At 37.0% G+C, this 25,842-nt stretch overlaps 1 protein-coding gene, 1 long non-coding RNA gene and 1 pseudogene across 3 annotated transcripts; all 3 read left to right on the forward strand.

Annotated features, from left to right (window-relative positions):
* The first annotated feature begins 440 nt into the window (after positions 1-440).
* LOC143617834 (polyprenal reductase 2-like) lies at positions 441-7,739 on the forward strand. Its single transcript, XM_077090262.1, has 6 exons — positions 441-602; positions 1,550-1,896; positions 2,491-2,725; positions 2,833-2,931; positions 7,364-7,435; positions 7,523-7,739. Exons 1-6 carry the CDS (start codon positions 441-443, stop codon positions 7,625-7,627), a joined length of 1,020 nt encoding a protein of 339 aa, XP_076946377.1. The 3' UTR covers positions 7,628-7,739.
* Positions 7,740-10,131: 2,392 nt separating this feature from the next.
* On the forward strand, positions 10,132-12,270 carry LOC143617833 (V-type proton ATPase subunit c1-like; annotated as a pseudogene). Its single transcript, XR_013150894.1, has 3 exons — positions 10,132-10,351; positions 10,648-10,934; positions 11,879-12,270. The product of XR_013150894.1 is annotated as a V-type proton ATPase subunit c1-like (transcript).
* An 11,580-nt stretch (positions 12,271-23,850) lies between these two features.
* On the forward strand, positions 23,851-25,608 carry LOC143617836 (uncharacterized). Its single transcript, XR_013150895.1, has 3 exons — positions 23,851-24,301; positions 24,682-24,827; positions 24,970-25,608. It is a non-coding gene; the product is annotated as an uncharacterized LOC143617836 (long non-coding RNA).
* Positions 25,609-25,842: the final 234 nt, after the last annotated feature.

The raw sequence follows: 25,842 nt of genomic DNA on the forward strand, positions 1-25,842 counted from the left end.
ATAAAAGAAGAGGGAATGATAAGAAAGAATGGAAGGGAAGAGAATTTTTTTTAATTAGGTACGTTCTTAAGTTGGAAGTAAATTAAAGAAAAGAAAATGATAATTTTTGGTGATCGTTAACGCCTTTTATTAGTTTAATCAATTCTAATCACATGACAACTCTCACGTTTGCAACACACCAGTCCAAACGAAGATAACTGCTTTTTGGGTGTTCACCCGGGGTTATTTGAAAAGGAGCCAAATTTACAGTTTTATATATTTTATTTATTGAGTCGATCAGTGGAGTGGAGTGGAGTGGAGTGGTTGTGGCGGAGTAACCAAATAGCAATTTGAGTTTGGGGTTAAAGTGATGAATGATCTCTAAATCAAAATTATTATGAAGCTCTAATATTCCGATCAGTAATCATAGTCTTTGTTAATTTTGTTTGTTTGTATGCAGAATGGAAGAATTGGGGTTAGGGCTTGTATCACTGCTCCGAATAGCATGGATTGCTGCTACTTTACCAATCATTGTTGCTTCGTTGCCCCTTCCCGGCCTCGCCTGCTTCCGAACAACTCTCTTAGGCTTTGCCAAAAGAGGCAAGATTTTCCAATCCAACACTGTGAGTAGTTTTATCGTAAACAAACCTACCTACTTTTCCAATTATCATCATCATCAAAATAAGTAAACAAACATAAACGAACATTCACGCCACATGTGTTCATGTTCGTTTTCTTGGTTGTGGTTCCTCGGGTTTGGGAAATTTAAATCTAGAACCAAAACCCAACCTTTGTCAAAGGCGGACCTTTATGTGGGCCCCCTGTTTTTGGGCTCATAACTTCGACATATAGCCCATATATTTTCGTTAAATATAGCTCATATATATCCAGTAATGTTTTTGGCTTAGAAGTGGTAATATATGATTTTTTATAGCTCAAAACAAACTAACTAAAAAAAAACTCATTATTATTATTATTATTTGTGGGGGGGGGGGGGGGTTATGGTCTTTATTTGGTGAAAAAAATTTGATTTTTTGTGTGTAAGAACTTAATATTAATTTCTAATATTTTCGGTCCCTCAAATAAAAAGTTCAAGTTACGCCACCGACCCTAATCTCTCCCGGGTTCTTCGGGTTTGGGTTATTCGGCTTCCGGTTTTGTCGGGATTAACCAGATTTCGATGTTTGACCTAGAAAACTATAAAATAAATTTAATGCTAAAATTATAGCAACATTTTCGGGTTGTGTTAATCAGGTTTCGAGTATTTGACCTGGTCTGATGAACCGATCAAACAATGAAGGAATGAATGCATAACAAAGATGGATACGATTAATTGCAATACACCATCTGTAACTAAAGGTGATATGAGTTTAAAATAAAAAATAAGCACACTAATACTTACAGTGGAATCTATTTGCAAACAGTGAAAACGATGGGTACGGGTTCTTTCAGGTTCGGATTAACAGTTTCTCGGGTCGGGTTTTGAGTTACAAATTGACAGGCCTAATCATAAGTACGCAAAGATATATATTAGTTAACAAGATATTAACGCTTTGTTTGTGTGTTACAGAAATTAACAGTGCCTCAAAGATTCTTCTCTCACTTTTATGTGGTGGCTATTTTCTGGACAACAATGTTGCTTGCTGCAGTATGGTATTACGCAATCAAGATGCTACCATCACTTATTGAACAAGACCTGTTTTCAACTATAACCAGTCACCTAACCGGTGGGTCGCACACTTTCTCGTTACACAAATCGTTGTCAATGAGAGATCACGTGTACAATGTTTGGCTGTCTGTGTTTCTCCTTTTGCTAATGGAAGCTCAAGTTCTGAGACGGTTATATGAAACAATCTATGTTTTTAACTATAGTCCATCGGCCCGTATGCACGTCTTTGGTTATCTTGCAGGATTATTGTAAGTCTTGCTACGTGAACTCCTTTTACTTTTATATCGAGTAATTACAGATTTCATTCTTTATGTGTATACCCTATTGCAAATTTGGTTCTTAATCTTTATTAGCTATATGGAGTTATGGACTACCTTAAACTAAGGGGTTTGTTACAATAACTGATGTTAGAATTTTCAGCTAAATCCATGTTAAAACACCAATATGCCCTTATTGAAAAGTATTAATAAAAGAAACGTAATTGTCAATCTTGCACAAATTCCAGTTAGATCCATGTTAAAACTAAGAGACTTATAACACTTAACTTCTTTACAGTAACTGGTGTTAGAATTGTTTTTATTAATAAGGGCGTAGTTGTCATTTAACATAGATTTAACTGAAAGTTCTAACGCCAGTTAGTGTAAAGGACGTAAAGTGTTACGAGCCCCTTAGTTTAAGGACATTCAGTATTGTTAATAAAGAAGGATTTAAGAACCCCACCTGCAATTGGGTATTTGGGTATATACATAAAAGATGAAATTTGTAATTTGCTCTGTTATATTTGAACTTTCTTATTGCTTTTTGAAGGTTTTTGCTGATTTGAATGATGTTTGTTGAACTAGTTTTTATACAGCAGCTCCATTGTCACTATGCTGTACTTTTGCACCTGAAGTGTTTGACTTTGTAAAGAATTTGGTGGCTGAATTTATTGTTAAGGGGAAGGACCGTATGTCTAAACCCGAGTTTACTATATGGATGTTCGTGACGCCTCTTTTGAGGCTTCGGTGGTATGCGTGGATGGGTGCAGTTATATTTTTTTGGGGATGGGTGCATCAGTACCGTTGTCATGAAATTCTTGTAAGTTAAAATTTTTTTACTTCTATAAACAACCAGTCATTATATTAAAGGGTAGGTTTTTCTTTCTGTTTTATTAACTAACTTGTTATTTTAAAACGGATTATTAGGGTTCCTTGCGAGAGAAAACCGAGAAGCTGGAGGATTATGTTATCCCGTATGGTGATTGGTTCGAGTATGTGTCATCTCCACACTACTCTGCTGAAATTGTAAGCCTCTTGTTTGTTATACAAAACATAAGTACATCGTTAGAAACTTATAATCACTGAAAACATGATTCATATTATTACGAAAATGTTGAAATGTGAATAACTTTTCTTTAACTAGTCTGTCTGTATTTGTCTCGTGTGTAAACGATCAAAGACACTCGTGAGCTACTCGAGACTGGCTCGCTAAAAGCTCAAATCGAGCCGAAATTAAACGAGCTTGAGCCTAAAAGTAAGCTTGTTTAATAAACGAGTCTGAGCTCGAGCTGGCTCGCGAGCCTATTACATATATAATTTTTATTTAATATATTATTATATATAAAGTAATGATAAAAGTAACTAAATAATATATATTATGCTAAATATAAGAATTATAATAAAAAAATATGTATAATAATTATATTATGTATATAAGTAAATTAATAAATATTAAACAGGTCTTGTTCGCGGATTGGTGGATCTAACCCGAGACAAACCCAGCATTTTACACGAACTCAATTACGACCCGCATGTTCGCGGGTTGACCCGAAAATGACCTGTTTGACCTGAAGTTTTTATTTTTTTGTTGTTTTCACATATTAATACTTTTAATTCTCATTTTTACAACATGAAATACAAATTTATATAAAATGTTACATTTTATAATTTGCATAAGAATTAAGATACCCAGTCAATTTAGCTTATTACATTAAACACGTGTTGGGTTCGTAGGCCTTGTTGGCCCGGTTTATTATATGAAGTCAAAAGAGGAGACGGGTGTGGGCGGTCGGGCCCAAGCCCGGCCCGGTTTAGATTTCTTGCATAATAATTTACTAACCCTAGTTCAGTCTCTATATAAACAACATTATGTACTTGTAATATTTGTCACTCAATAAAGATATACCTAGTTGCCACCCGTGGACGTAGGTCAGTTTAGACCGAACCACGTTAAATCCTCGTGTTCGTTTACTGCTTTCGTGTGTGTGTTCGGTTTCGTGTGTGCGTTTAATCCTAACAAGTGGTATCAGAGCTTAGGTTCGAGATCACACGAAGAACACGGGAACCAGCCGAGTCGCCGCCAAACCATCCAGCCGCCGCCACCCTACTGCGCTAGGGTTCCGCCGCCGCCTACGCTTTTCCGATCGCCGTTAGGGTTTCCGCCGTCGTTTCGCAGCTACTAAACCCAGCCCGCGCGATCTGCGTTTTTTTGTTGGTTCCGTTTGAAAGCTGTAAGCATCGTATTGTTCGATTCCAGGTTGTCTCGTTTGTTTCCGCTAGTGGCGTTTGAACAGAGAAGAAAAGAAGGGTTTGTATTATTATTTTTCTCTTGAGATTCATGCCAGACTAGGAAAAGACAAGGAAAAACAATATTATTTTGTTGACAAGGGAGTTCAATGGCCACCAACTTTATCCAGATTGTTTAATTTTTTGAGAGGGTCTAGCTTGTTTATTTTGTTGGGCCCGAGATCCATTTAAGCAAGGGTCGAGATTCTATTTTGCAAAGTACGAGTCAAGAATAGTTGAATCAAGATCCTATTTTTCGTTGAAGAACAGTTTTAAGTCAGAAGAAGCGTTAAAGAAACGGAGAACCAGTGCCAACCGCGTTTGTCAGGTTTTATCGTTTCAGTTTAAAGTTTCAGTTTCTGATTTTCAGTTCGATATTCCGCTGCGTATAAATAGGTTGATTTTTTAACAGAGTTCAGTAGAACAATCGTTAAGTTCAGGCTCGTGTTGCTGTGTCTGTCTCTGTTTTATCCAGTTTTTCGTTTTAGTCATTGCCATGGCAGAAGACGGAAAGGTTTCGATACAGAAGTTTGACGGACAGAAGTTCGGTTGGTGGAAGATGCAGATTGAGGCACTACTTTGTCAGAAAGACTTGGATGTAGTGCTTGAGGATGAAAAACCAGAAAAGATGTCAGAAGCAGATTGGAAGAAGTTAGACAAGAAAGCTAGGGCTTGTATTACTTTATCGTTGTCGGAAGATGTGGCGTTTAACATCATGAAAGAAACCACAGCACGTGGTATGATGGAGGCGCTATCCAACATGTATGAGAAGCCTTCGGCAGCGAATAAAGTCTATCTTATCCGAGAGCTAGTGACAACAAGAATGAAAGAGGGTGGGTCAGTTACAACTCATATCAATAATCTTAATTCGATCTTGTCCCGCTTAGTGTCAGTTGACATTAAGTTTGATGATGAAGTTCAAGGCCTCTTGTTATTATCCTCTTTGCCCGACAGTTGGTCGCAAACAGTGACTGCAGTTTGTAGTTCGTCTACAAATATTACTTTCGATGGGATTCGAGATCTGATTCTGGGAGAAGATTCAAGACGCAGAAGTTCAGGTGAATCATCAGGCAATATGCTAGTCACAGAAGGTAGAGGTAGGGGAAAACAGCGAGGCAGTGGGAGCAGGAAGAGGAGTCAGTCTAAGACTCGTAAGGATATTGAATGTTGGGGTTGTAAAGAGAAAGGACACTTCAGGAATCAGTGTCCGAATGGTAAGAAAGAGGTGAACGTTACAGAAGACGACACAGATGACGGGGTCAGTAGTGATGAGGCTTTGGTTTGTAGTGTTGAGAGTAGCGTTGATGCTTGGGTGATGGATTCTGGTGCATCGTTTCATGCCACTCACTGTAGTGAAACGATGAAGAATCTTAAATTTGGGGATTTTGGAAAGGTTCGACTAGCGAATGATGATATTTTAGAGGTTACGGGTATGGGAGACGTTGATTTGATAACTTCAGCCGGTACTTCTTGGACTTTGAAAGACGTGAGGGTTATTCCAAGTTTGAAGAAACGTTTGATTTCAGTTGGGCAGTTGGATGACCAGGGGCACGATGTTAAGTTCGGGAATGGGCAGTGGAAAGTAGTCAAAGGGAATCTCGTGGTTGCTCGTGGCAAGAAAATGGGTTCGTTGTATATGGTCGATATGTCACCGAAAGGAGTGGATCCAGTTTTGGTGAAAGACAAAGTCCGGTTCACAGAATCTCGTGGGCAGAAGAAGGTTCGTTTTGCAAGTAACAAACCCAGAGCCAAAGTGAAGATTCAGGATGAACAAGCTAGGAAGGTTAAGTCAGTTGGGGGACATCGTGACAGTGGGAGCACAGGTCGTGTTTCAGTTACAGTTCCAGGTCGACAGTGGATTAAGAAAACCAGTATTCCAGCTGTAAAAGTCTCTCCAATGAATTACTTGCTGAATATGGAGAGTGTTTGTTCTCAGGTTATCTCAGGATCCGGTAGTTCGTTACAGTGGGAGCCGGTAGGGACAGAGAATGGGTCAGGGGCAGTTTCAGCCGTGACTGACGTGTTGGAGCTCCGGGGAGCTTCAACGGGCCTTCAGGTTAATTGATGAGAAGGCGGTGGCAACTAGAAGAAGTTTAATGTTCAGATTACAGAAGTACAATCAGGAGTGCAGACGAGAGTACTCAAGGCCTCCGAGTGGGAGATTGTTGGGTTCGTAGGCCTTGTTGGCCCGGTTTATTATATGAAGTCAAAAGAGGAGACGGGTGTGGGCGGTCGGGCCCAAGCCCGGCCCGGTTTAGATTTCTTGCATAATAATTTACTAACCCTAGTTCAGTCTCTATATAAACAACATTATGTACTTGTAATATTTGTCCCTCAATAAAGATATACCTAGTTGCCACCCGTGGACGTAGGTCAGTTTAGACCAAACCACGTTAAATCCTCGTGTTCGTTTACTGCTTTCGTGTGTGTGTTCGGTTTCGTGTGTGCGTTTAATCCTAACAACACGTTTCTATCAAAACAGCAGTTATCCGCTCCGCACTTGACTACCTAGCGTTTACCGTGGGCACGATAACTGGTACACCAGAGGTGTGTCCTTCCCGGTCCTCTCGTACTAGGGAAAGGTCCTCTCAATGCTCTAACGCCCACACCGGATATGGACCGAACTGTCTCACGAAGTTCTGAACCCAGCTCACGTACCGCTTTAATGGGCGAACAGCCCAACCCTTGGAACATACTACAGCCCCAGGTGGTGAAGAGCTGACATCGAGGTGCCAAACCTTCCCGTCGATGTGAGCTCTTGGGGAAGATCAGCCTGTTTTCCCTAGAGTAACTTTTATCCGTTGAGCGACGGCCCTTCCACTCGGCACCGTCGGATCACTAAGGCCGACTTTTGTCCCTGCTCGACGGGTGGGTTAATAAAACAAAATATAAACGGGTCAACTTGCGAACCCTCCAGGTTGATCCGAACACGACCCGTTTAGCTAAACGGGCTCGCAGATTCGACCTGAAATCGTTTATATCAAATCCAAACCCGCAAATTACGTGTTAGGTTTGTGTCGTGCCAGAAAATCACACCCTACCCAAGCTTTAGAAATAAAGCTCGAAACGTGCTGAGCTCGAGCTATTGTAAGTTAAACGAGCCGAGTTCGAGCCTAGTCGAGCTCAGCTCAGCTTGCTTCACACCCTTATCACCAAGTTGTTGTTTATGAAGGTCATCTATGGTGGTATGCTGGTGGCTAGTGGCGGTGCAGATCTCTCATTGTGGTTGCTTTTTGCATTTGTGGTATGTCTTCATCCTTTATGACACAGTTTGACTCTTGACTCTATTAGTCCAAATTTAACAAGAAATATAAAATTTTCACATGTGCAGGTGGCAAATCTTGTTTTTGCAGCAACAGAAACACAAAGGTGGTACCTGCATAAATTCGACGATTACCCTCCTAATCGGTATGCAATTTTCCCGTTTGTTTATTAGCCAGTTTTGCAAGTGAGTTGTTTGTGTAGAGTTGAGGAACAAATTTATTTTGAGACTTGTTCACATAGTGTTGTGATCATAAATTTTGAAAAAAAAAATTATAAGGTGGTGGTTGAATAAGTTACTACTTTACACTCAGCACCGACTCTCCTTTCTTGGCACCTCAAATAAGTTTGGATCAAAATGCGTAATGTTTCTGAGCATTTCAAAACGGGTTGGGATAACCCGCCAACATGCACTTTTGTTTTCTTTTATTTTTTTGATTCGGGTTGACTTGGCCCGTTATCAATAAACGATAAACAATTGATAACCAAAAGATTACACAGTATAGCAAAAATATCAAGTTTGCTAATCAAGGAAATAATATGCAACTTGCATAATGGGCTTGTATGATTAAGTCATTACTTTGTCTGCAAATCTGAAACTTCAGTCTTCGGGGATTATGGTTATGATGAAAAAAAATGTATAGAAACAGCGTTTAATCTGGTTTATTTTAATAATAATACTTTTATACAAAACTAACAACCAAAATAGTAAAACAAAACTGGTAATGAAACTGAATATGACTAGTTTTGTAAATGTTATATGATACTGGTGATTATTTTTCAGTGTTCGTGTGCCTTGGATGTATATATAGCCTAAGTTCTTCCATAAACACACCTGCCCAAGTAAAAAAAAGGGTAAAAGTACGATTTCAACAACTTGAATAGCCTGTGAGTTTAGGTCAAAATTTGAGTAACAGTTGAAAGTAATCAAACCATTGAAATTTTGAAACCTAAAATGACCAAGTAGTTAATGCGGTTCGGTTTCACAGTTCAAACTAATTAGGTCTTCTAAACGTGTTTCTTAAAGGGTCTTGTCTGTCGTGTACTTAGCTTCTCTTAAATAAGTAGCCTAGGTAGGACTTAGGAGTATATAGTTTTGACAAAATGCTAAAGACATGGACACCATGTCCACTAATGTAAACAAACTGTGACAATAACTGCACAAAAGTTAAATTAAAATTGCTAAGGTTAACATAACTTTTGGTATGAATTAGGATGACCCAAAACTTTTAGAGCTAACATCTTTAATTGGCATGTACTGGCTTTAAGAGAGAAGACGACGTTAAGGAACAGCTTTATACCTGAGTGGCTAGTTCCTTTTGATGCCATTTCAACAACGGACGGTTTTTAAGTCAAAATGTTTACTCATTTGAAGAAAAAACAAACCAACAGGACAATTCCCTAGTAACCTCTAAAAAAGTACATGACTCGGACTAACTATGTGGCACCTTCTTCTCCCATTATACATTCTTCGGTGTATTATCCTATGACAACACTTGCTTATTCGACGAGCCTCTACATCATATACATCCTCTATTTCTTAGAGCACTATTCACCTATGAGAATAAGAAGTTAGACTGCCTCCAAACTCATTTTCATCTCGAGTTTCGTCGTTGGTTCCATTTTCATGGTTTAATAACCAAAAAAGTAAAAAAAAAAAAAAAATACAACTCCCCTTACTCTTTTATGATGGAAACACATTACCTATGTCAAGAATCAAGCAACAAATTTTAGGTTTTCATATGTCTTTTCAAATTTGAGGGATTTATATCTAAATTCAACTAGAAACCCCCTAGCGTGTGATGTTTAGTTTGTTATCCCTTCATTTATATGATTATATAATAACACATTAGAACGTCCACTCGGTGATTTTTTTGCTTGGTCTTAGGTTATTCCTTTTTCACTTTGTGTAGATTTGTTACAAATAAAACTCAGAATCAAACAAAAACCCCCATTATTTTAGTTTATTTAAGAAAAATATACAACAATTTAGGAAATTTTTATAGTTTCAGGTTTGTTGAATGTGTTGGATTAAAAAGAAGTGTTAAGTTAAATGTGTGTTATGAGACGACTTGATTACGTTGTTGGTTGAATAGCGGGTATGTATAGTCACACTTACAGGTCATAATGCAGTTAAGAAACATGGATTGTCGTCAATGAGGTATGCGGTGACATGCCAATGAGCTTACTAATGATGTGACAATCACATGAATAATTGCATAAGCAATGATACTTGTGTATGTTTACATAAACCTAAGACCACTCATAGTGGAGCGTTTCCTATCCTCAAAACTCCCCCAAAACAATTAGAACATCACCCCTGGGCATTTTGGCATTCACCCCAATGTTTTATATACAACACTGGATGAAGAAAATTGTGAGGCCAAGAAGAGAAATCAGCCAATAGAGAAAGATGTGAAGACGTTCTCAACTACGGGTGGTTTAAGTACCTAACATACCAAACCAAAAGTGTAATTATAAAAAAGTAGTAAAATATAAAAATATAAAAATATATATATTTTGAGATCTAGTTTGTATTGTTTAGAATTTTATTATAGTTTATCAAATAATAGCAATAATAAAAAGAAAATATTATTATTGTTATTATTATTATTATTATATTATAGATGATTAGATAGATCCAACAATCAGTGAATGATAAGAATAAGAAGAGGACAAGTGTTGGAAGGAAGGTGAGAGGAAAAACACCTTAAAAGTAAAATATCCTTCCTCACATCCACATTACCGATCCAAATTGTAAGTCTGTTTGTTTGTTTTCATTCATTTTCACATCTATCTCCTCCGATTCGATCAACAATGGCCGGTTCAACCTTCAGTGGTGATGAAACCGCCCCTTTCTTCGGCTTCCTCGGCGCCGCTGCTGCACTCGTCTTCTCGTGTAACTTCTTCACTTTTTCTCTTCTTCTTATTATTATTATTATTATTATTATTATTATTATTATTCATTTTTGTTGTTGTTTCGTAGCCTCTTAATGTCCAACAATCAAATCAACCTAGGAGAAGGACATTAAGAGGCTACGTTAGTCTGAATGATTAAGAGGTAACAAACATATCTAAATGGTTACCTCCTAACCATTAACAGCCGGCTATTAGCCTCTTAATAACAATTAAGATTTGTTACGGATCTGGTGAAAATTGAAAACTTACGATTTGGTTGTGTGTGTGTGTGTGTAGGTATGGGGGCGGCGTACGGGACCGCCAAGAGCGGTGTAGGTGTGGCATCCATGGGAGTTATGAGGCCAGAGCTGGTGATGAAATCGATTTGTTCCCGTTGTTATGGCTGGTGTACTCGGTATTTAGGGTTTGATTATTGCTGTCATTATTAGTACCGGGATTAACCCCAAGGCCAAATCTTATTATCTGTTTGATGGATATGCTCACCTTTCCTCCGGTTTGGCGTGTGGTCTTGCTGGCCTTTCTGCCGGAATGGCCATCGGGATTGTTGGTGATGCTGGTTTTAGGTACTGTTTCTGTTTTATAAGTTGGTATTATTTGAGATGTAATATAGTTGTAGGTTTGGTTAGTTAGAAGGAAGTAAGAGATATAGAAGATAATGTCATATTAGTGAGCAAAAGATGGAATTATTAGTATCATCTTATAATTTAAGTCTTTGATGAAAATGTCTCACAACCATGCTAAAACTACATCCTCTATCAGGGGCGGATACAGAAAATTTTTGTACAGTGGCAAACGGGCCGGGTCGAACATAACATTAAAATATGAAAGGTTTCATGTGCTTTCACAGAACTCTCACTAATAAACATGACTTTAACCTAAAGTCATAAACACACCTTTAACGTAAAACAAACAGAAGCTTAACATTAACTAATAAGACATTAAGACTCACATGAAAATAAAAGAAGTTAACAAAAGATAAAAAGAAAACTTACAAGCAGCAAGTCGGCAATGTGGATTAGAGTTAGGTGTTTCACGGTGTTCTTCATTCACCGGTGAGTTTAAAAATATAGATTACAGAATGTAGTTCGATTTTTAGCTGGTTTAAACTTGTAAACTTTGAATAACCGAACTCTTACAACCACTTTAGCCCGTTGTTATTTATTCAAAAGTCATATCAAAGACTATATATAACTGATATACTATAATGTTGGATGAAAAGTAATATTCCTCTTTGACATTCATCAAAGACATCATATTCGACATTTATCAGTTACTTTCTTCCTGTTTTCAAAATTCAGATGCTGTGAACTCTTAAAAGTTGAAACTTTTATCTGTGTCACATAGAGCTTAATACAAACATGAATAATAATAATTATAGGCACTTGTTGTCTTGAATTTAAAGTTTTAAAAGAGTCAAACGCATTGTAAATGGATATATGTGAGAAATCATTTTCTCCTGTATAGTGTATATACTAAAGTCTAAAACTATCTTCTATTTGTTATCCAGAGCAAACGCGCAGCAACCAAAACTTTTTGTCGGCATGATTCTTATTCTCATCTTTGCTGAAGCTTTGGCCTTATACGGTTTTATTGTGGGTATCATCTTGTCTTCCCGTGCGGGTCAATCCAGAGCCGATTAAGAAGTGATAGCACCTTTTGCCATATCGGTATGTAGCTATTTTGAAAAACATGAAGATTGATTCCATTTTTATGTTCATCTAGCAGCTTTTAAACAGCAGTTATTGCTTGCATTCTTTTATGATGTTTATGATCGTGGAATAAGAGTTGAAACACTCGTGTTCGTTGTGTACTTTTGACACATGCTTTGATGAACTCTGTTGAGACTCTTGCTGTTGCATTATGATATTGAGTTTATATATAGCGACACACACAAACACATAGTATTTCCTAATTTTAGCCATACACGTTACTAATTGTTGTCCACCTGTCAATACTTTCTCTAGAGATGTTCTAATAGCTCGTTGCTCGAAATTGGATCATTCACAAACAGAGGCAACTTGGCTCAGATTGTTTATAAACCAAGCTGAACTTGGCTTGTTCGCAAATCAATCTGAACACGAGCTGATTTTGGTTCAACTTAGTTTGGCTAGTGAGTAGGGTTGAAACTACGAGCGGTTTGTGGGCCAAACCAGATTGGTTTTAAAATCTGTATTGGCCAGCAGAGTTGCGCCCAAACCGTCAACTAAAACCAAATCGGATTTGATTGGGACCTGTTTCAAACTGGATCAATGTATTATATATCTAGTTTTCTCAAAACAGAACTCTGAAACAGGTTTCAAACTGACGGATTGGATCGGATTCAAACCAGTTTACGAATCGATTTCAGATTGGTGTCCAGTTTCTTTGTTCACCTCTGGTTAAACGTATCATTTATGGATGTGTTGGCCTTTCTTTACAATTTACAAACATATCTAGTGGGCCTGCTTGGTTTGGATTGGACTTCAATAGTTTAGATTAAGGTTTTCTAGGATCATAGGATGTACTAGAGGTGCACACATAAACCGGTTTGTACCCGATTTCGTAACCGGTTACTAACTGATCCTAACCGTCGGTTTGTAACCGGTTTATATTATTGATTTCAAAACCGGTTATAAACCGGTTAACCGATTTTTTTATTATTATTTTATTAAAAATCGAGTTTTTTCCGGTTATTAAGCGGTCCGGTTTAACCGGTCAAAACCGTTTCTCTAACCGGTTACTACCCGACCCAAAAAACCGGCCTAACCAGTTAATTCCCGCAAAAAAAAAAAAAACAGTTGACATATTAACCGGTTGATGGTTAACCGATTTGTGCACCTCTATGTACAGGTTGTGAGTCATGACTCTTAGAATTTAGAAAAAATTATAAAGAATGATTAAAATTACCTTCTTTTATACATCACATTCTCTATATATGTTTGTAAGTATAGGTAAGAGAAACGTTAACATGAAAAGAATAAAGAAGATTGTTTAATTAAATAGGGGGATACATGTGGAGAATGAGATGTAAGAAATTTGTAAGAGATTGAACAAAACTTTAAAGAGAAATATATTTTTTATATTTAAGTTATAGAAATAGAGAATTCACTTTAAATTAGTAGATGATAAAATGAGCAAAACAAGCACAGGCTATTGTGTTTGGTTGTTTTAACTTTAATGGAACGGACACATACGTTTGTATCAACATACTTTCGTGTAGAGGTGCACAAAAACCTGAACTTGGAATCGGATCTGAAACAAAAACTCGGAACCGGTTTTTCTATACCCGGGTTTTTAATACCCGAACCCATACCCGACCCTACCCGTAGGGTACGGATAGGGTGTGCATTTCGGTACTAAAACTTGAACCCGAACCCGAACCGGACCCGATTTGTACCCGGTAATACCTGAAAACCCGAACCGAAACCGGGTATTTCATATACCTGATCTATACCCGAAAAATACCTTAAAAATACCCGAAACATACCCCTAAAAAGTGCAATCTTTTAAAAAATCCAATCCATACCCGAAAAATATCCAGAAAAAAGCCCGAAAATATGGTTTTTTTCAATACCCAAAAATAGGGTATTCAAATACCCGGTTTTATAATACCCGACCCGAACCCGATGCATGGGGTATGGTTTTTAGAGACAATACCCGGACTCGAACCCGACTTGGTTATTATCAATACCCGATTTTCCATTACCCAGTCATACCTGAACCCGGTTCCATACTCATAACCGGGTATTTGAAAAATCCTATTTGTGCACCTCTACTTTCGTGTTAGTTAGGAAAATGAAATGTTAATAAATTTAATGATTTTGATTGATTGATTTTCTTTACTCCAAATTTAATGATTTTGATTTTTTTGTTTCATTCTCCGACTTTAAATCATGTTTTTGTTGTTTATACATGTATTATTTGAACTAGTGATGAATACACGTGCATTGTTGTACGTCAGTTTTGAATAAAGGTTAAATCAAAATACTGATAACAATATTAAGAACGTCCGCACGATATAAAATGAAGATATGGGCGTTGCGACGGGTTTTAGTTGTGATTTAGTATGTAAAGGTAAGCGTATGAAGCTATAGCTTGAAAGTGTGTTAAAAAAAAGTAAAAGCGTATTTTATTTGTCTTGGCTTGGTGACAAAGAAAATTGTAAATGAAATTTATATTGTAATGTAAATGAAATACAAACGTCAACTGATATTCGAATGGAGAACATATCTGATTTAAATGAAATTTGTATCATCATGATTTGCGTATTTCTTTGTTTTGATACAAATTTCATTTATGTTTCGTATTAATTAGCCTTAATTACACACCATTCAGCATATGCTTCGTATGTTCAACATACGACCCATATGCTAAAATACTTTTTAAACGTGATACGCTTTGTATGTAATGTTAAACGGTTCATATGGGCTTATATAAACGAAAATACGAATTATATGAAATACGTACGAGTCAAATGAAAATTTATTGTGTAAAATTAATAAACGGCTCGTATAAAAAGGATACAGTCTGCATAGCTTATACAAACAAAAATACGAATCATCTAAAATGTGTACGAGTCGTATGAATAACTTTTGTGTAAAATTAATAAACGCCTCGTTTAGAAAGGATACGGTTCATATAATATAACATGTGAATCGTCTAAATTGTTTACTAGTCGTACTCTCACTTTTGTGTAAATTAGATAATATGACATTTTACGAGGCATGTGAATGTTATACGAATTATATGCTATTTTATACGCTTTGAATACATAATTTACAACTATAAAACTAGATTTTAGCTTTAGAAAAAAAACACAATCTTTTTGTAATAAAATCTACGTTCATATATCACTTCTCACTTTTATTTCTACTTGTTGTCGGACACATAATTTTAATATATTTTATTTTTATAATATTTATATTATTTGGGTTTTGATAATACATAGTTATTTTAATTGTTCCACAAGCTTTATTAAATTTGTTCGACTATGATTTTCATCGTGTGTTTTGTGTTACTTCAGTTCGGTTTCAACTACCAAAAACCGCTACTAACTGTTTAGCACAATTTTGATCTACAAAACACGAAATTATGAACATTCCTAAGTACTAAGCTCACATAGTTGTATAACAAATACATAAAAATATAAATACTAGCATACATAACCCCCCCCCCCCCCAACATAGTTGGAAAAGAAAAATACTACTACATATATCCAAATTACTAGAATCCACACACAACAACAACAAAAGATAACATTTACATGCGTCAACTTTAAAATATAAACTATGATAACTAAATTGTGCATTTATCATACTAGGCATCATCATAAACCATGATCCTCATCACTACCATCACCATCACCCAAACTATCATCATAACCAAAATCATCATCATCACCATAACCTCTATCATCATCATTACCAACACCAACACCACTAGCATCATCACTAGTGTCATCACCAAGACACCAACATCATGAACGCCCGACTCCTTTGGCGGAGCGGGGGTATCATGTAATGGCACATCATCAGTGGGACCGTTCTTGTCTCTAACCAACCGTCACACCCAAACTTAAGGTCTAGGCGTGTGACCAATAGTTGGTACTTGTTTTATAAATATATCAGAGTTTAAGGTTGTAAAGCGGAAGTTATGATTAAAATAGTAATATATTTCAAAAGACGGGAATTAAACACCCGTTAGTTTGTTACAAAAGAGTTGAAGTTATAAAGCATAATTATAATATTTTAATAATAGAACTTCATGAGCCATCAGATCGTCTAATGGCTAGACTCCAACTCCAAACATCTACTCTTGGTTACCTGTAAAACAGTTTATAAAATACGTGAACAACACATGCTGGTGAACATGCTGACGCTAAAACATTTATGAAAACAGTTAGTTCATACTCAAAAAAATCAGCGGCCCTCTAGACCGGAGTACCAATTATATCACATTAATCAAGCCCTCACAGTCCTATAGACTGGCTCAATGAGACGGGAACTTGTACCACGTGTAGAAGGGTATGCCTACCCTCTACCACATATGAGATGATCCAAACACACGTATAAATAGCCCAATTTCCAACATATACTAAAGTTTTAATGATATATTATCCCATGTAAACTTTGGTTTCTAGGTAAATGACTCAATTAAAGAGTTTTAAAGTTATGAGCGTATTCACCTTTGTTTTGATCAGCGCTCTCACTGATTTTGTTTTGAAGTTACGTCGGACATATAGTACGAGAATAATTAAGCATAAATACAAGATCAATGATCTAGCTATAGACCTTTAGTCTATTTGCATAATCTTTACCTTGGTAATTATTTCTTTATACTTGAACATTTAGTCCAAAACATTTATTAATAAAACACTATGTTTCTTCTTCATGAAGAAACGTATATACAAAGTTTCTTCTTTGTTAAGAAACATTACAAAATCTTTGTAATTATAAAGAAATAAAATTTTATCTATACCCTTGTCTTATAAAAACTATATTTTACTTATTATCTCATCAAGGTATAGACTATACCCCCGACTAGGGTCTAAGCCATATATAATAAAATAATCGGGTAGTACCCCTATCTTGTATGGCTAGATTATATGAAATGCCTAAGCTTGACGCGAGTAACACTTCTATTTGTCGGCGGGTAATCGAGAATACAAACAAAGCTTCAACACTTGCACGGACTTCGAGAAACCAATCGTCGAAACATCGGGATCGAGGCACGAAGATCGAGATAATATGAGTGAAGTTTGATTCGGGATGCACAAGACAGAGCCCGACACCCCTATTTATATAGTTGAAATTATGACCCATCACGGTACGCGATGAGCTAAAAAGAGGATCCACCGCGTATCGCGATGGACCGCTTAACCGCCTCTAAATATTATATTCCATCGCGTATCGCGATGCCGCCCACTAGGTCTGATTGGTCATCTAGTAGACCTACCACGGGTTGTCACGTGGTGACACGAAATCCACAGTTTCCATCACCCAAAATGTTATCTATATGTGTAACATACTGACGGAAGAATTCGGGAATATTACGACGACATTCGTCTGTATTTTGCAACATTTGATAGTTTAAACACTCTTTTGGGTCAAGCCGATGAAGTCGTTGTCGGGTACACTTGCATGGTTGTAGGTGCTATCTTAGGATAAACCCATAAAATCGTAGGTCAATACCGTCGTATTATCCCGATTGTGGCCAAATGAACTCTATGTACAAGCCTCTTCATACCCGAATGCACTCCTTGGTGGGAGAATTGAGTAACACTCTCCACCTACAGAGGAAGACCTCCCAGTCTTATTCAAGTGGAAAACTTTGCTTGTGGTGCCTGGTAATATTTTGATATATGTGAAATAGATACAGTAACTCGCGAGGTTAAGCAAACCAAGCGCAGTCGCATCCCTATCGTGAAAGTTCGCTGGGAGTCCAAGCGCGGAGCCGAGTTTACATGGGAAAGGGAAGATCAAATGAAGATCAAGTACCCGCACCTGTTCTCTGCGCAACCTACTTCGAGATAAATTTCGGGACGAAATTTCTTAAAGTAGGGAGACTGTAACATCTGCCCCGATCCGACCCGACCCAGGTACCCGTTTCCCTTATCCGATCTTTTTCTTTTATGATTTAATACTTATTTATACTTATATTTTACTTTTAATAATAATATATATTTTCCTTCCCGCCTCTTTCTCTCTCTTTCTTTCCGCCGTCCTGTCCCCCTTCTTCTCTCTTTCCGCCTTCTGTTCCCTCTTGTCGCCGTCCCGCCCTTAAGCCTTGTTTCCCTCTTTTTCTTCTAACTCTTTGCTTGTCCTTTGTTCCTTCCCGCCTAAGGTTGTCTGCGCAGCTCCACGCGCCAGACTCCTTACAAGGAAGCCTGCGTGAAGACCATCTGTTCCAGCGATACGCGAGACGAACTCTTCTCGCAGCGCGCTAAGAATTGTAATTCTTCTCGCAGCGCGCTAAGAACGGTAGTTCTTCCCGCGACGCGCTAAGGATTTGTAGTTCTTCTCGCAGCGCGCTAAGAATCGTAGTTCATCCCTCGACGTGCGAAGAAATGTGATTCTTCCCGCGGCGCGCTAAGAAATGTGATTCTTCCCGCGGCGCGCCTTAGCCTTCTCGCGCGCAGCTTTCTCGCGCTATGTCTTGAGTCTTTTCTTCTGTTTAATCCAGCCGTTTGCTTTTGTGTTGTCTTATCTTCTGTGCTGTTGACCTGACCTATCTTATGTCTGAAAAGCCACTTTCGGCGCAGCATGCGCACCAACCCCATTGGTTGGCAGAAAAAGTGACTGACATTATCTTTTGAGATCTGCTTTTTCCATGCCTGACCAGTACCTTTATCTGACCCGCCCATGCCTGTTTACTGTTCCCTGTCAGCTTTATCTTGCCCCCTGCAGCTGCCATATCTTTTGATATCTTTTGCTTTTGGAATCTTTTGCTTTTTGAGATCTTTTCCCCTTTTTCTAGGGATTGTGTTCCCTAGGGTTTCTCTATAAATAATAATCTTATTTTTCCTAACACATCACACACAAACACTTAATTTAACCTCCTCCTTGCTCTCTCTGCCGTCTTCCTCTCTGCCTCCGTCTTCCTCCCTGTTCTGCCCTGCTTTTCCGGTAATATATATTATATATAATAATTTACTTATTAATTATGCTAACTTATAATCAAGACTTAAAACAAATCGTTAAAACAATAATCTTTAATTCTAGGTTAACTTGTGCTTGTTTAAAGTTGGTTCTTGCTTTATCTTTCACCACATCTTTATCAAGTGAGTAATCTCGTACCTAATCCCTTTTTATTTTTAATGTTTTGGGATGTTCATGTGTTCGTACAAACTTGAGTCTTAAACTTGTTTATGAACTTTAGTCGCGCAGTATCCCATGTGTTGAGGACGTTTACTTGGCTGTTTATTTGTATGTGTGTATCATTAACCGCTTTGTTCGGCCTATTCCGAAGTTTTCATGGATCCATTAGATGAACACGGGAGACCTATCGTTTACGGTTTTCTTTGTTTACACTTGCACAGATGTTTTCTCGTTTTTGTACTCATTTGGGAGCACGGATTGAACTATGAACTATGAGCTATGATCTATTTAGGCTTGATCACAATCTGATTGCACCCTTGTTAAACACCAGACATACACGTGTTGCGCGCAGATTTATGGTTATCTATGTATTGTATTAAACTTGATTTCTCACCAACACGCAAGTGTTTGACGTTTATTTTAACACATGTTCAGGTTTGCAGTAGCTACATTTGGAGCTTGTGGACACGTAGGACGTTTTTACTTTTGGACCTAGATTAAAATGTATCAAGACATGTTATTGTTGTTCGAATATTTTACTTTATAATATATTGATTTATAATGATTTATGTTATCTTATGTTTACTTTGCGCGTGCGCGAATGAATGTATTTATTAAATATTGACACCCAATAGTGTCACGAGTAATGAAACAATATGTGGCGCCCCGATGTATAATCCGCCTTTGGTCGGGTGTTACACTCCTTGGTGGGAGAATTGAGTAACACTCTCCACCTACAGAGGAAGACCTCCCAGTCTTATTCAAGTGGAAAACTTTGCTTGTGGTGCCTGGTAATATTTTGATATATGTGAAATAGATACAGTAACATTTCAACGTATAGGAATTGCCGTTGACATGCATTAATCAGAGCATACTCCCTGTCTGTTACTATGACACGTGGCTGCATACACTTGTCCAACGTTCTTTTTAGTTGGCTTAAGACCCACGTGTAACTATCTTCTGTTTCGTCACTTATAAAAGCGAAAGCTACACAAAAGGTTTTACAAGTAGAAGTTACACCTACAATCTCAACAAATGGCAAATTGTACCTATTTGTCTTGTATGTTGCATCTATGAGCAACACATGCGGGAATGCACGCCAAATCGGGAACGATAAATAGCCTCTCCAACTTTTGAGTGGATTTTATTTACCTCATGCTCTTGAAGGTAACCATCATTAGCCAAGAGTGTGAAAAGAACCTACATCAGAGACTTATTACCGCGTAGGGATACTCGTTGCCTTTGTTGTTCATTGTATACGTTTTTTTATCGTAGACGCACAATGAGGGTACTATTTTCTCATTATTGATATAATGTTTTGGGGATCCACGTTCTGGTTTATCAGATCCTTTCATATATATAGCAGCCGGATGATTATGTGTACCATACACAACTTTTAGTTTCCAACTATCTTTCTCTTTGTGGTACTTTGCAATCAACTGAAACAGACAGCTGATTTTTTTAGTACCAGCGAGTTTGACAGTTGCATTCCCCTTGTATACACCACCACGATCACATCAAAGAAACACCTTGTTCATGTCGCCAACAACATTTGTCTTAGGCCTTTGGGTCACTATCACATAGCCATTGTTAAGTCTAGTGTTGTACGCCCATTGCTTCAACTCATCGAAACACATAAACACCTTAGATCAATCAATCAATCATACCCAATGAAATCCCACTAATAGCAAAGCTATAAGTAGGGTCTGAGGATGGTGGAATGTAGGCACCCGTACCTCTATCCAATGAGATAGAGATATGACTTCCAGAGAGACCCTCAGCTCTAAAAAAAAACATATGTATGAGCGAATATAAGAGGAACTCAAAGTTCAACAGTAATATAATTAATACTAGCACGTAGTAAAAATAATAATACCGATACATAAATAGATAAAAATATATAATATATGAAAAGAAAATAACATAATGGTGTGTGACCAAAACTAAGATAAAGAGAAGCCCCTAAGGTATTCCTTTCTTCCTAAAATTCCTTAACATTAATTCTACGTTCCAAGTATTCCTATCCTCAACCATGTCCTCGCGCGAGGTTTAGGTCTAGCAAATCATGTCTAATCCTCTCATCCCAAGTCAATTTAGGTTGGCCTCTACCACTCTTCCCCTCTATAGTAATGTTTTCTACGGATCTAACAGGATTCGTCGTCTATCTTCTCTTCACATATCCAAACCACCTCAATCTCCACTCTCTTATCTTGTCAGATATGTTAGATACCCCTAATCTCTCCCGAAACACATCGTTTCTTATTCGGTCTAACCTTGTGTGTCCACACATCCAGCGTAGCATTCTCATCTCTGCTACCTCCATCTTTCGCACTTGTGCCTTCTTGATGGCCTAGCAATCTGTTCCATATAACATTGCAGGTCTAACTGCGATCCTATAAAATTTTCCCTTTAGTTTAGTTGGGAGTCTCTTGTCGCACAATATACCTGTGGCTACTCTCCATCTACACCATCCTACCTGAACTCGATGGGCCACATCACTGTCTAGTTCCCCATCGCTCTGAACAAATGATCCTAGATACATGAATTTCGTTAATTGCGTAACCATTTGCCCTTCAATGGTGATATGGATGCCCTCATTGTCAATTACCCCACTAAAATCACAGTGGAGGTACTCCGTCTTAGAGCGACTAATCCTTAAACCTTTTGTCTCTAAGGTTGTTCTCCACTCCTCTAGCAAATCATGTCGAATCCTCTCATCCCAAGTCAATTTAGGTTGGCCTCTACCACTCCTCCCCTCTATAGTAATATTTTCTACGGATCTAACAGGATTCGTCGTCTGTCTTCTCTTCACATATCCAAACAATCTCAATCTCCACTCTCTTATCTTGTCAGATATGTTAGATACCCCTAATCTCTCCCGAAACACATCGTTTCTTATTCGGTCTAACCTTGTGTGTCCACACATCCAGCGTAGCATTCTCATCTATGCTACCTCCATCTTTCGCACTTGTGACTTCTTGATGGCCTAGCAATCTGTTCCATATAACATTGCAGGTCTAACTGCGATCCTAAAAAATTTTCCCTTTAGTTTAGTTGGGAGTCTCTTGTCGCACAATATACCTGTGGCTGCTCTCCATCTACACCATCCTACCTGAACTCGATGGGCCACATTACTGTCTAGTTCCCCATCGCTCTGAACAAATGATCCTAGATACATGAATTTCGTTAATTGCGTAACCATTTGCCCTTCAATGGTGATCTGGATGCCCTCATTGTCAATTACCCCACTAAAATCACAGTGGAGGTACTCCGTCTTAGAGCGACTAATCCTTAAACCTTTTGTCTTTAAGGTTGTTCTCCACTCCTCTAGCCTCATGTTTAGATCTTGTTTTCTCTCAGAAACTAACATAATATCGTTTGCGAACATCATGCACCACGTGAGTGTTGTGGTGAAAGATTCATCAGATTCCACAACATTTTCTACAAAATTATGCATTTTATCAACGAAATTTATCAATGTGGTTTGAAAAATAAATTAAAAAAGTCTTTAGGTTGGTAATTTTTTTAAAAACAATTGAAAGGGATGAAGGGGGAGAAAGAAGTGGGTAAAATGTAATTGCGTACCCCACTTATATATACTTCATAACTTTTTTATACTTATCCGGTTCAAAGAAAGAAGTGGGTAAAAAGAACACACTGTGATTACACAGTTTATATGGTTCAAAGATTCTTTTTAAAACCTAATATTCTTCTACAAAGTTTATATGGTCAAAGAAATTGATTAAATAGTTCATATGATCAGAGATAGATTGGTTGGTTAATTGTTGAAACACGTTTCCTACAAAAGTAATTGATAAATTTTAAAGATTATTCGGCATAAGTTTCGTGTTATTTCTTTACAGTTCGTATTGATTAATTTTCATGATTTTTCAAAAAACTGCATGCATACGATTTGTATTATTTTTTATACAGTTCATATGGTTATGTTAGATTTATATGCTTCGTATGAAATGTTATACGTCTCGTCTTCCATATACAACAGAGGATACAAACTATATACAAAAGAATATGGCTCGTATAGTTTTTATAGTATATGACTCGTATAGTTTTCTATATGATTCGTATGTCTTCGTTGATTTGACTAACTTAAGTTATTATTCCATACGATGCGTATGTCAGCATACACTTTATATACAACCTATGATAAGATGGGAGAATGATGTCAAATGTTTGTAAATATGTATCTATAGCAGAGTCCCTATTATTATATTATTTTAAGTAAATGACGCACATTGCTCTCGAATTACTAAAAGGTATTACAAATTTACATAAACAAACTAATGTGTAAAATGACTTAATATTCTTTGATTTAAAGAAAAAAATAGGACTAAAATGGTAACAAAATTCAAACATTTAAGAGTTCAAATGGGTCTAAATAGTTATTTTCCTTAAATATAATAGCATTCTTAGCCCATTTCATATCATTATTCATATAATTACAATAAAAATCACTATATTTTTTCTTTTTTTTAATTAAATAATAATTTTATCATTATTTTCTCTCTCTATCAACTACAAGTCACACCCACTTAAAAATATAATTAAAAAATTACACAGTGTAAACAATGTAAATTTGACTTTCACGTGTACGGAGTAACATTTTTTCTCTTATGTAACAACCATTCATAATCATAATATTATACAATTTACCAAATCTAACTATTTATATAATTGTCTACCAAAAAATCCTACCTGTCGCGCTCTGGTCGCTTCCCACCATCTATCGAGTCACCAGATTGCTTGATTTCTAAATGGTGAGTTCTCATGCGTTTGACCCGGTTTCGACCCATTTACCTTATAAATCTCGCTGGTCTTGTGGGCCACCAAACTCGGATACCTTTACCCGTTTTCTTCACAAATAGCATTCATTCTACACTGTATTTTAAACCCTAATTCGTTTAGCCATCTCTGGTCGTCTCTTGCAATTCATCATCATCATCATCAACGGTAATTTGAATCACAGCTCAAGGTATATTTCGTTGATTGCTTGAGGAGATAAGGGTATGTTGTTTTGGCTGTTAAGGATTCTCTTTCACAGCCCCTAAGTTCCGATTTTGCTTGAGCTTACTTAATTTGGTAGATTAGTTTTCCCTTGAAGATCAATTATCGTTCAGGTGAGGTTACTTTTTGTTTGTCATTGTTTGATTTAGTCGATTAGGATATTGTTTTAATCATTATTTCCGACTAATGTATATATTAATCGGTTCTTTTAAGCGCGCATTGTGAAATTCAAGTGTTCAATTGAGTCTTCATAAAAATCTTAATCAAGGGTATGCTTAGATTGGTACGATAAAACCAACTGATCAGGTTTTTTTGGAGGACTTACTTGCTGGAGACTTCTCCAGTGGCTACATTTGGATGCTTGATTGCTTGCTTATTAATTTGGTTTTTATTTTGTTTGATTATGTGGTACCATAGTTGAATTTGCAATAAAAGCTACTAGATGCTTGATTTAAATACTAATGAAGGTGAAATCTTTTTTGAACCATAACAGATTCGGTGGGTTCAAATAGCTAATATTACAACACCAGAAGTCTAGAATCATGGGAAATTGAGAATTTTATAGCCCCTTTCCAACAAACTTATCTCAACCCACGGTACCTAAAAGGCTTTGAACTTCATTGGATATACCAAAATTTGGTGCGTTTCCTTTTCTTATTACCTTATAATTTATTTCTATCCGATATGCATGATATATAACATGTTCTATCTTATTATGTATTTCTTTTAATAACACCTTGAACATGATATGGGTTTAGTCTTTTTTATGCTATATTTGCAGACTGTCATTGCACCTTTGTGTTTAACACTCGCTTAGAACCGAAGACTGCTTGACTGTGAAAACATTGGTCGTTCATAATGCTGATTGTGGTGCCAAAGATGATGTAATAATGACGGGCTTTTTTTAAAAAAAATCTCAGGTTAGTACGTTTAACATTTGAACTTTAGAGGTGGAAAAATGGGTGCTTTGAGCGAGTTGGGTAATGGGTTAAAGTAGCTCAATCTACATGAAATAGTGTTAGGGTTTAAATGGGTAGGCTTTTTACCATAATCTCCTGGTCACATTCTAAGGTTCGAGCAGCTTATACTTTCACAAGTCTTATTAATTGAATTGTCAATTAGAAGATATATATGCGCATTTGTCATGAAATTGGTTTATTTTGCAGTCATGGTCGACTTGACCTGACTTGGTTGAGGTAAGATGCCAACTCTGGCTTATGTCTATCCCATGGCTTCATGCGAGTAAACCAAATTGAACACTATTCAGAACTTTGGATGACTCATTATAGTCATGCTGTGAAATAAATGTTGTTCAAGAAGTTAAGAATGATGCCAAAAGTTAACCGAATATGGCTCTCGTATGTATTTTATGCATCTTTGTTTCTTAATGTGTCTTTAGATGCATGTATATCTTTGTATAAATAGTTGATACGCGTTTATATACTTCTTTAAATATCTCAATATCCAGTATACTTGTAATAATTTGTTTTGTTTTAAAAAGAAAAGTATCCAGTATACTTTGGATCAAACAAAGTAGTGTGCATAACCATTGGTAAACAAAGAAGAATATGCTTGATGAATACGAGTATGCATAATGAAAACGACTATTTTTTTATTTTTATTTCTTTTTACCAAGTATGTGTAGATTATATAT

This window comes from Bidens hawaiensis, unplaced genomic scaffold (genome assembly GCF_021521415.1).
Source record: "Bidens hawaiensis isolate Kalapana, Puna unplaced genomic scaffold, B.hawaiensis_p1.1 tig00059171_1, whole genome shotgun sequence".
Classification (NCBI taxonomy): domain Eukaryota; kingdom Viridiplantae; phylum Streptophyta; class Magnoliopsida; order Asterales; family Asteraceae; genus Bidens; species Bidens hawaiensis.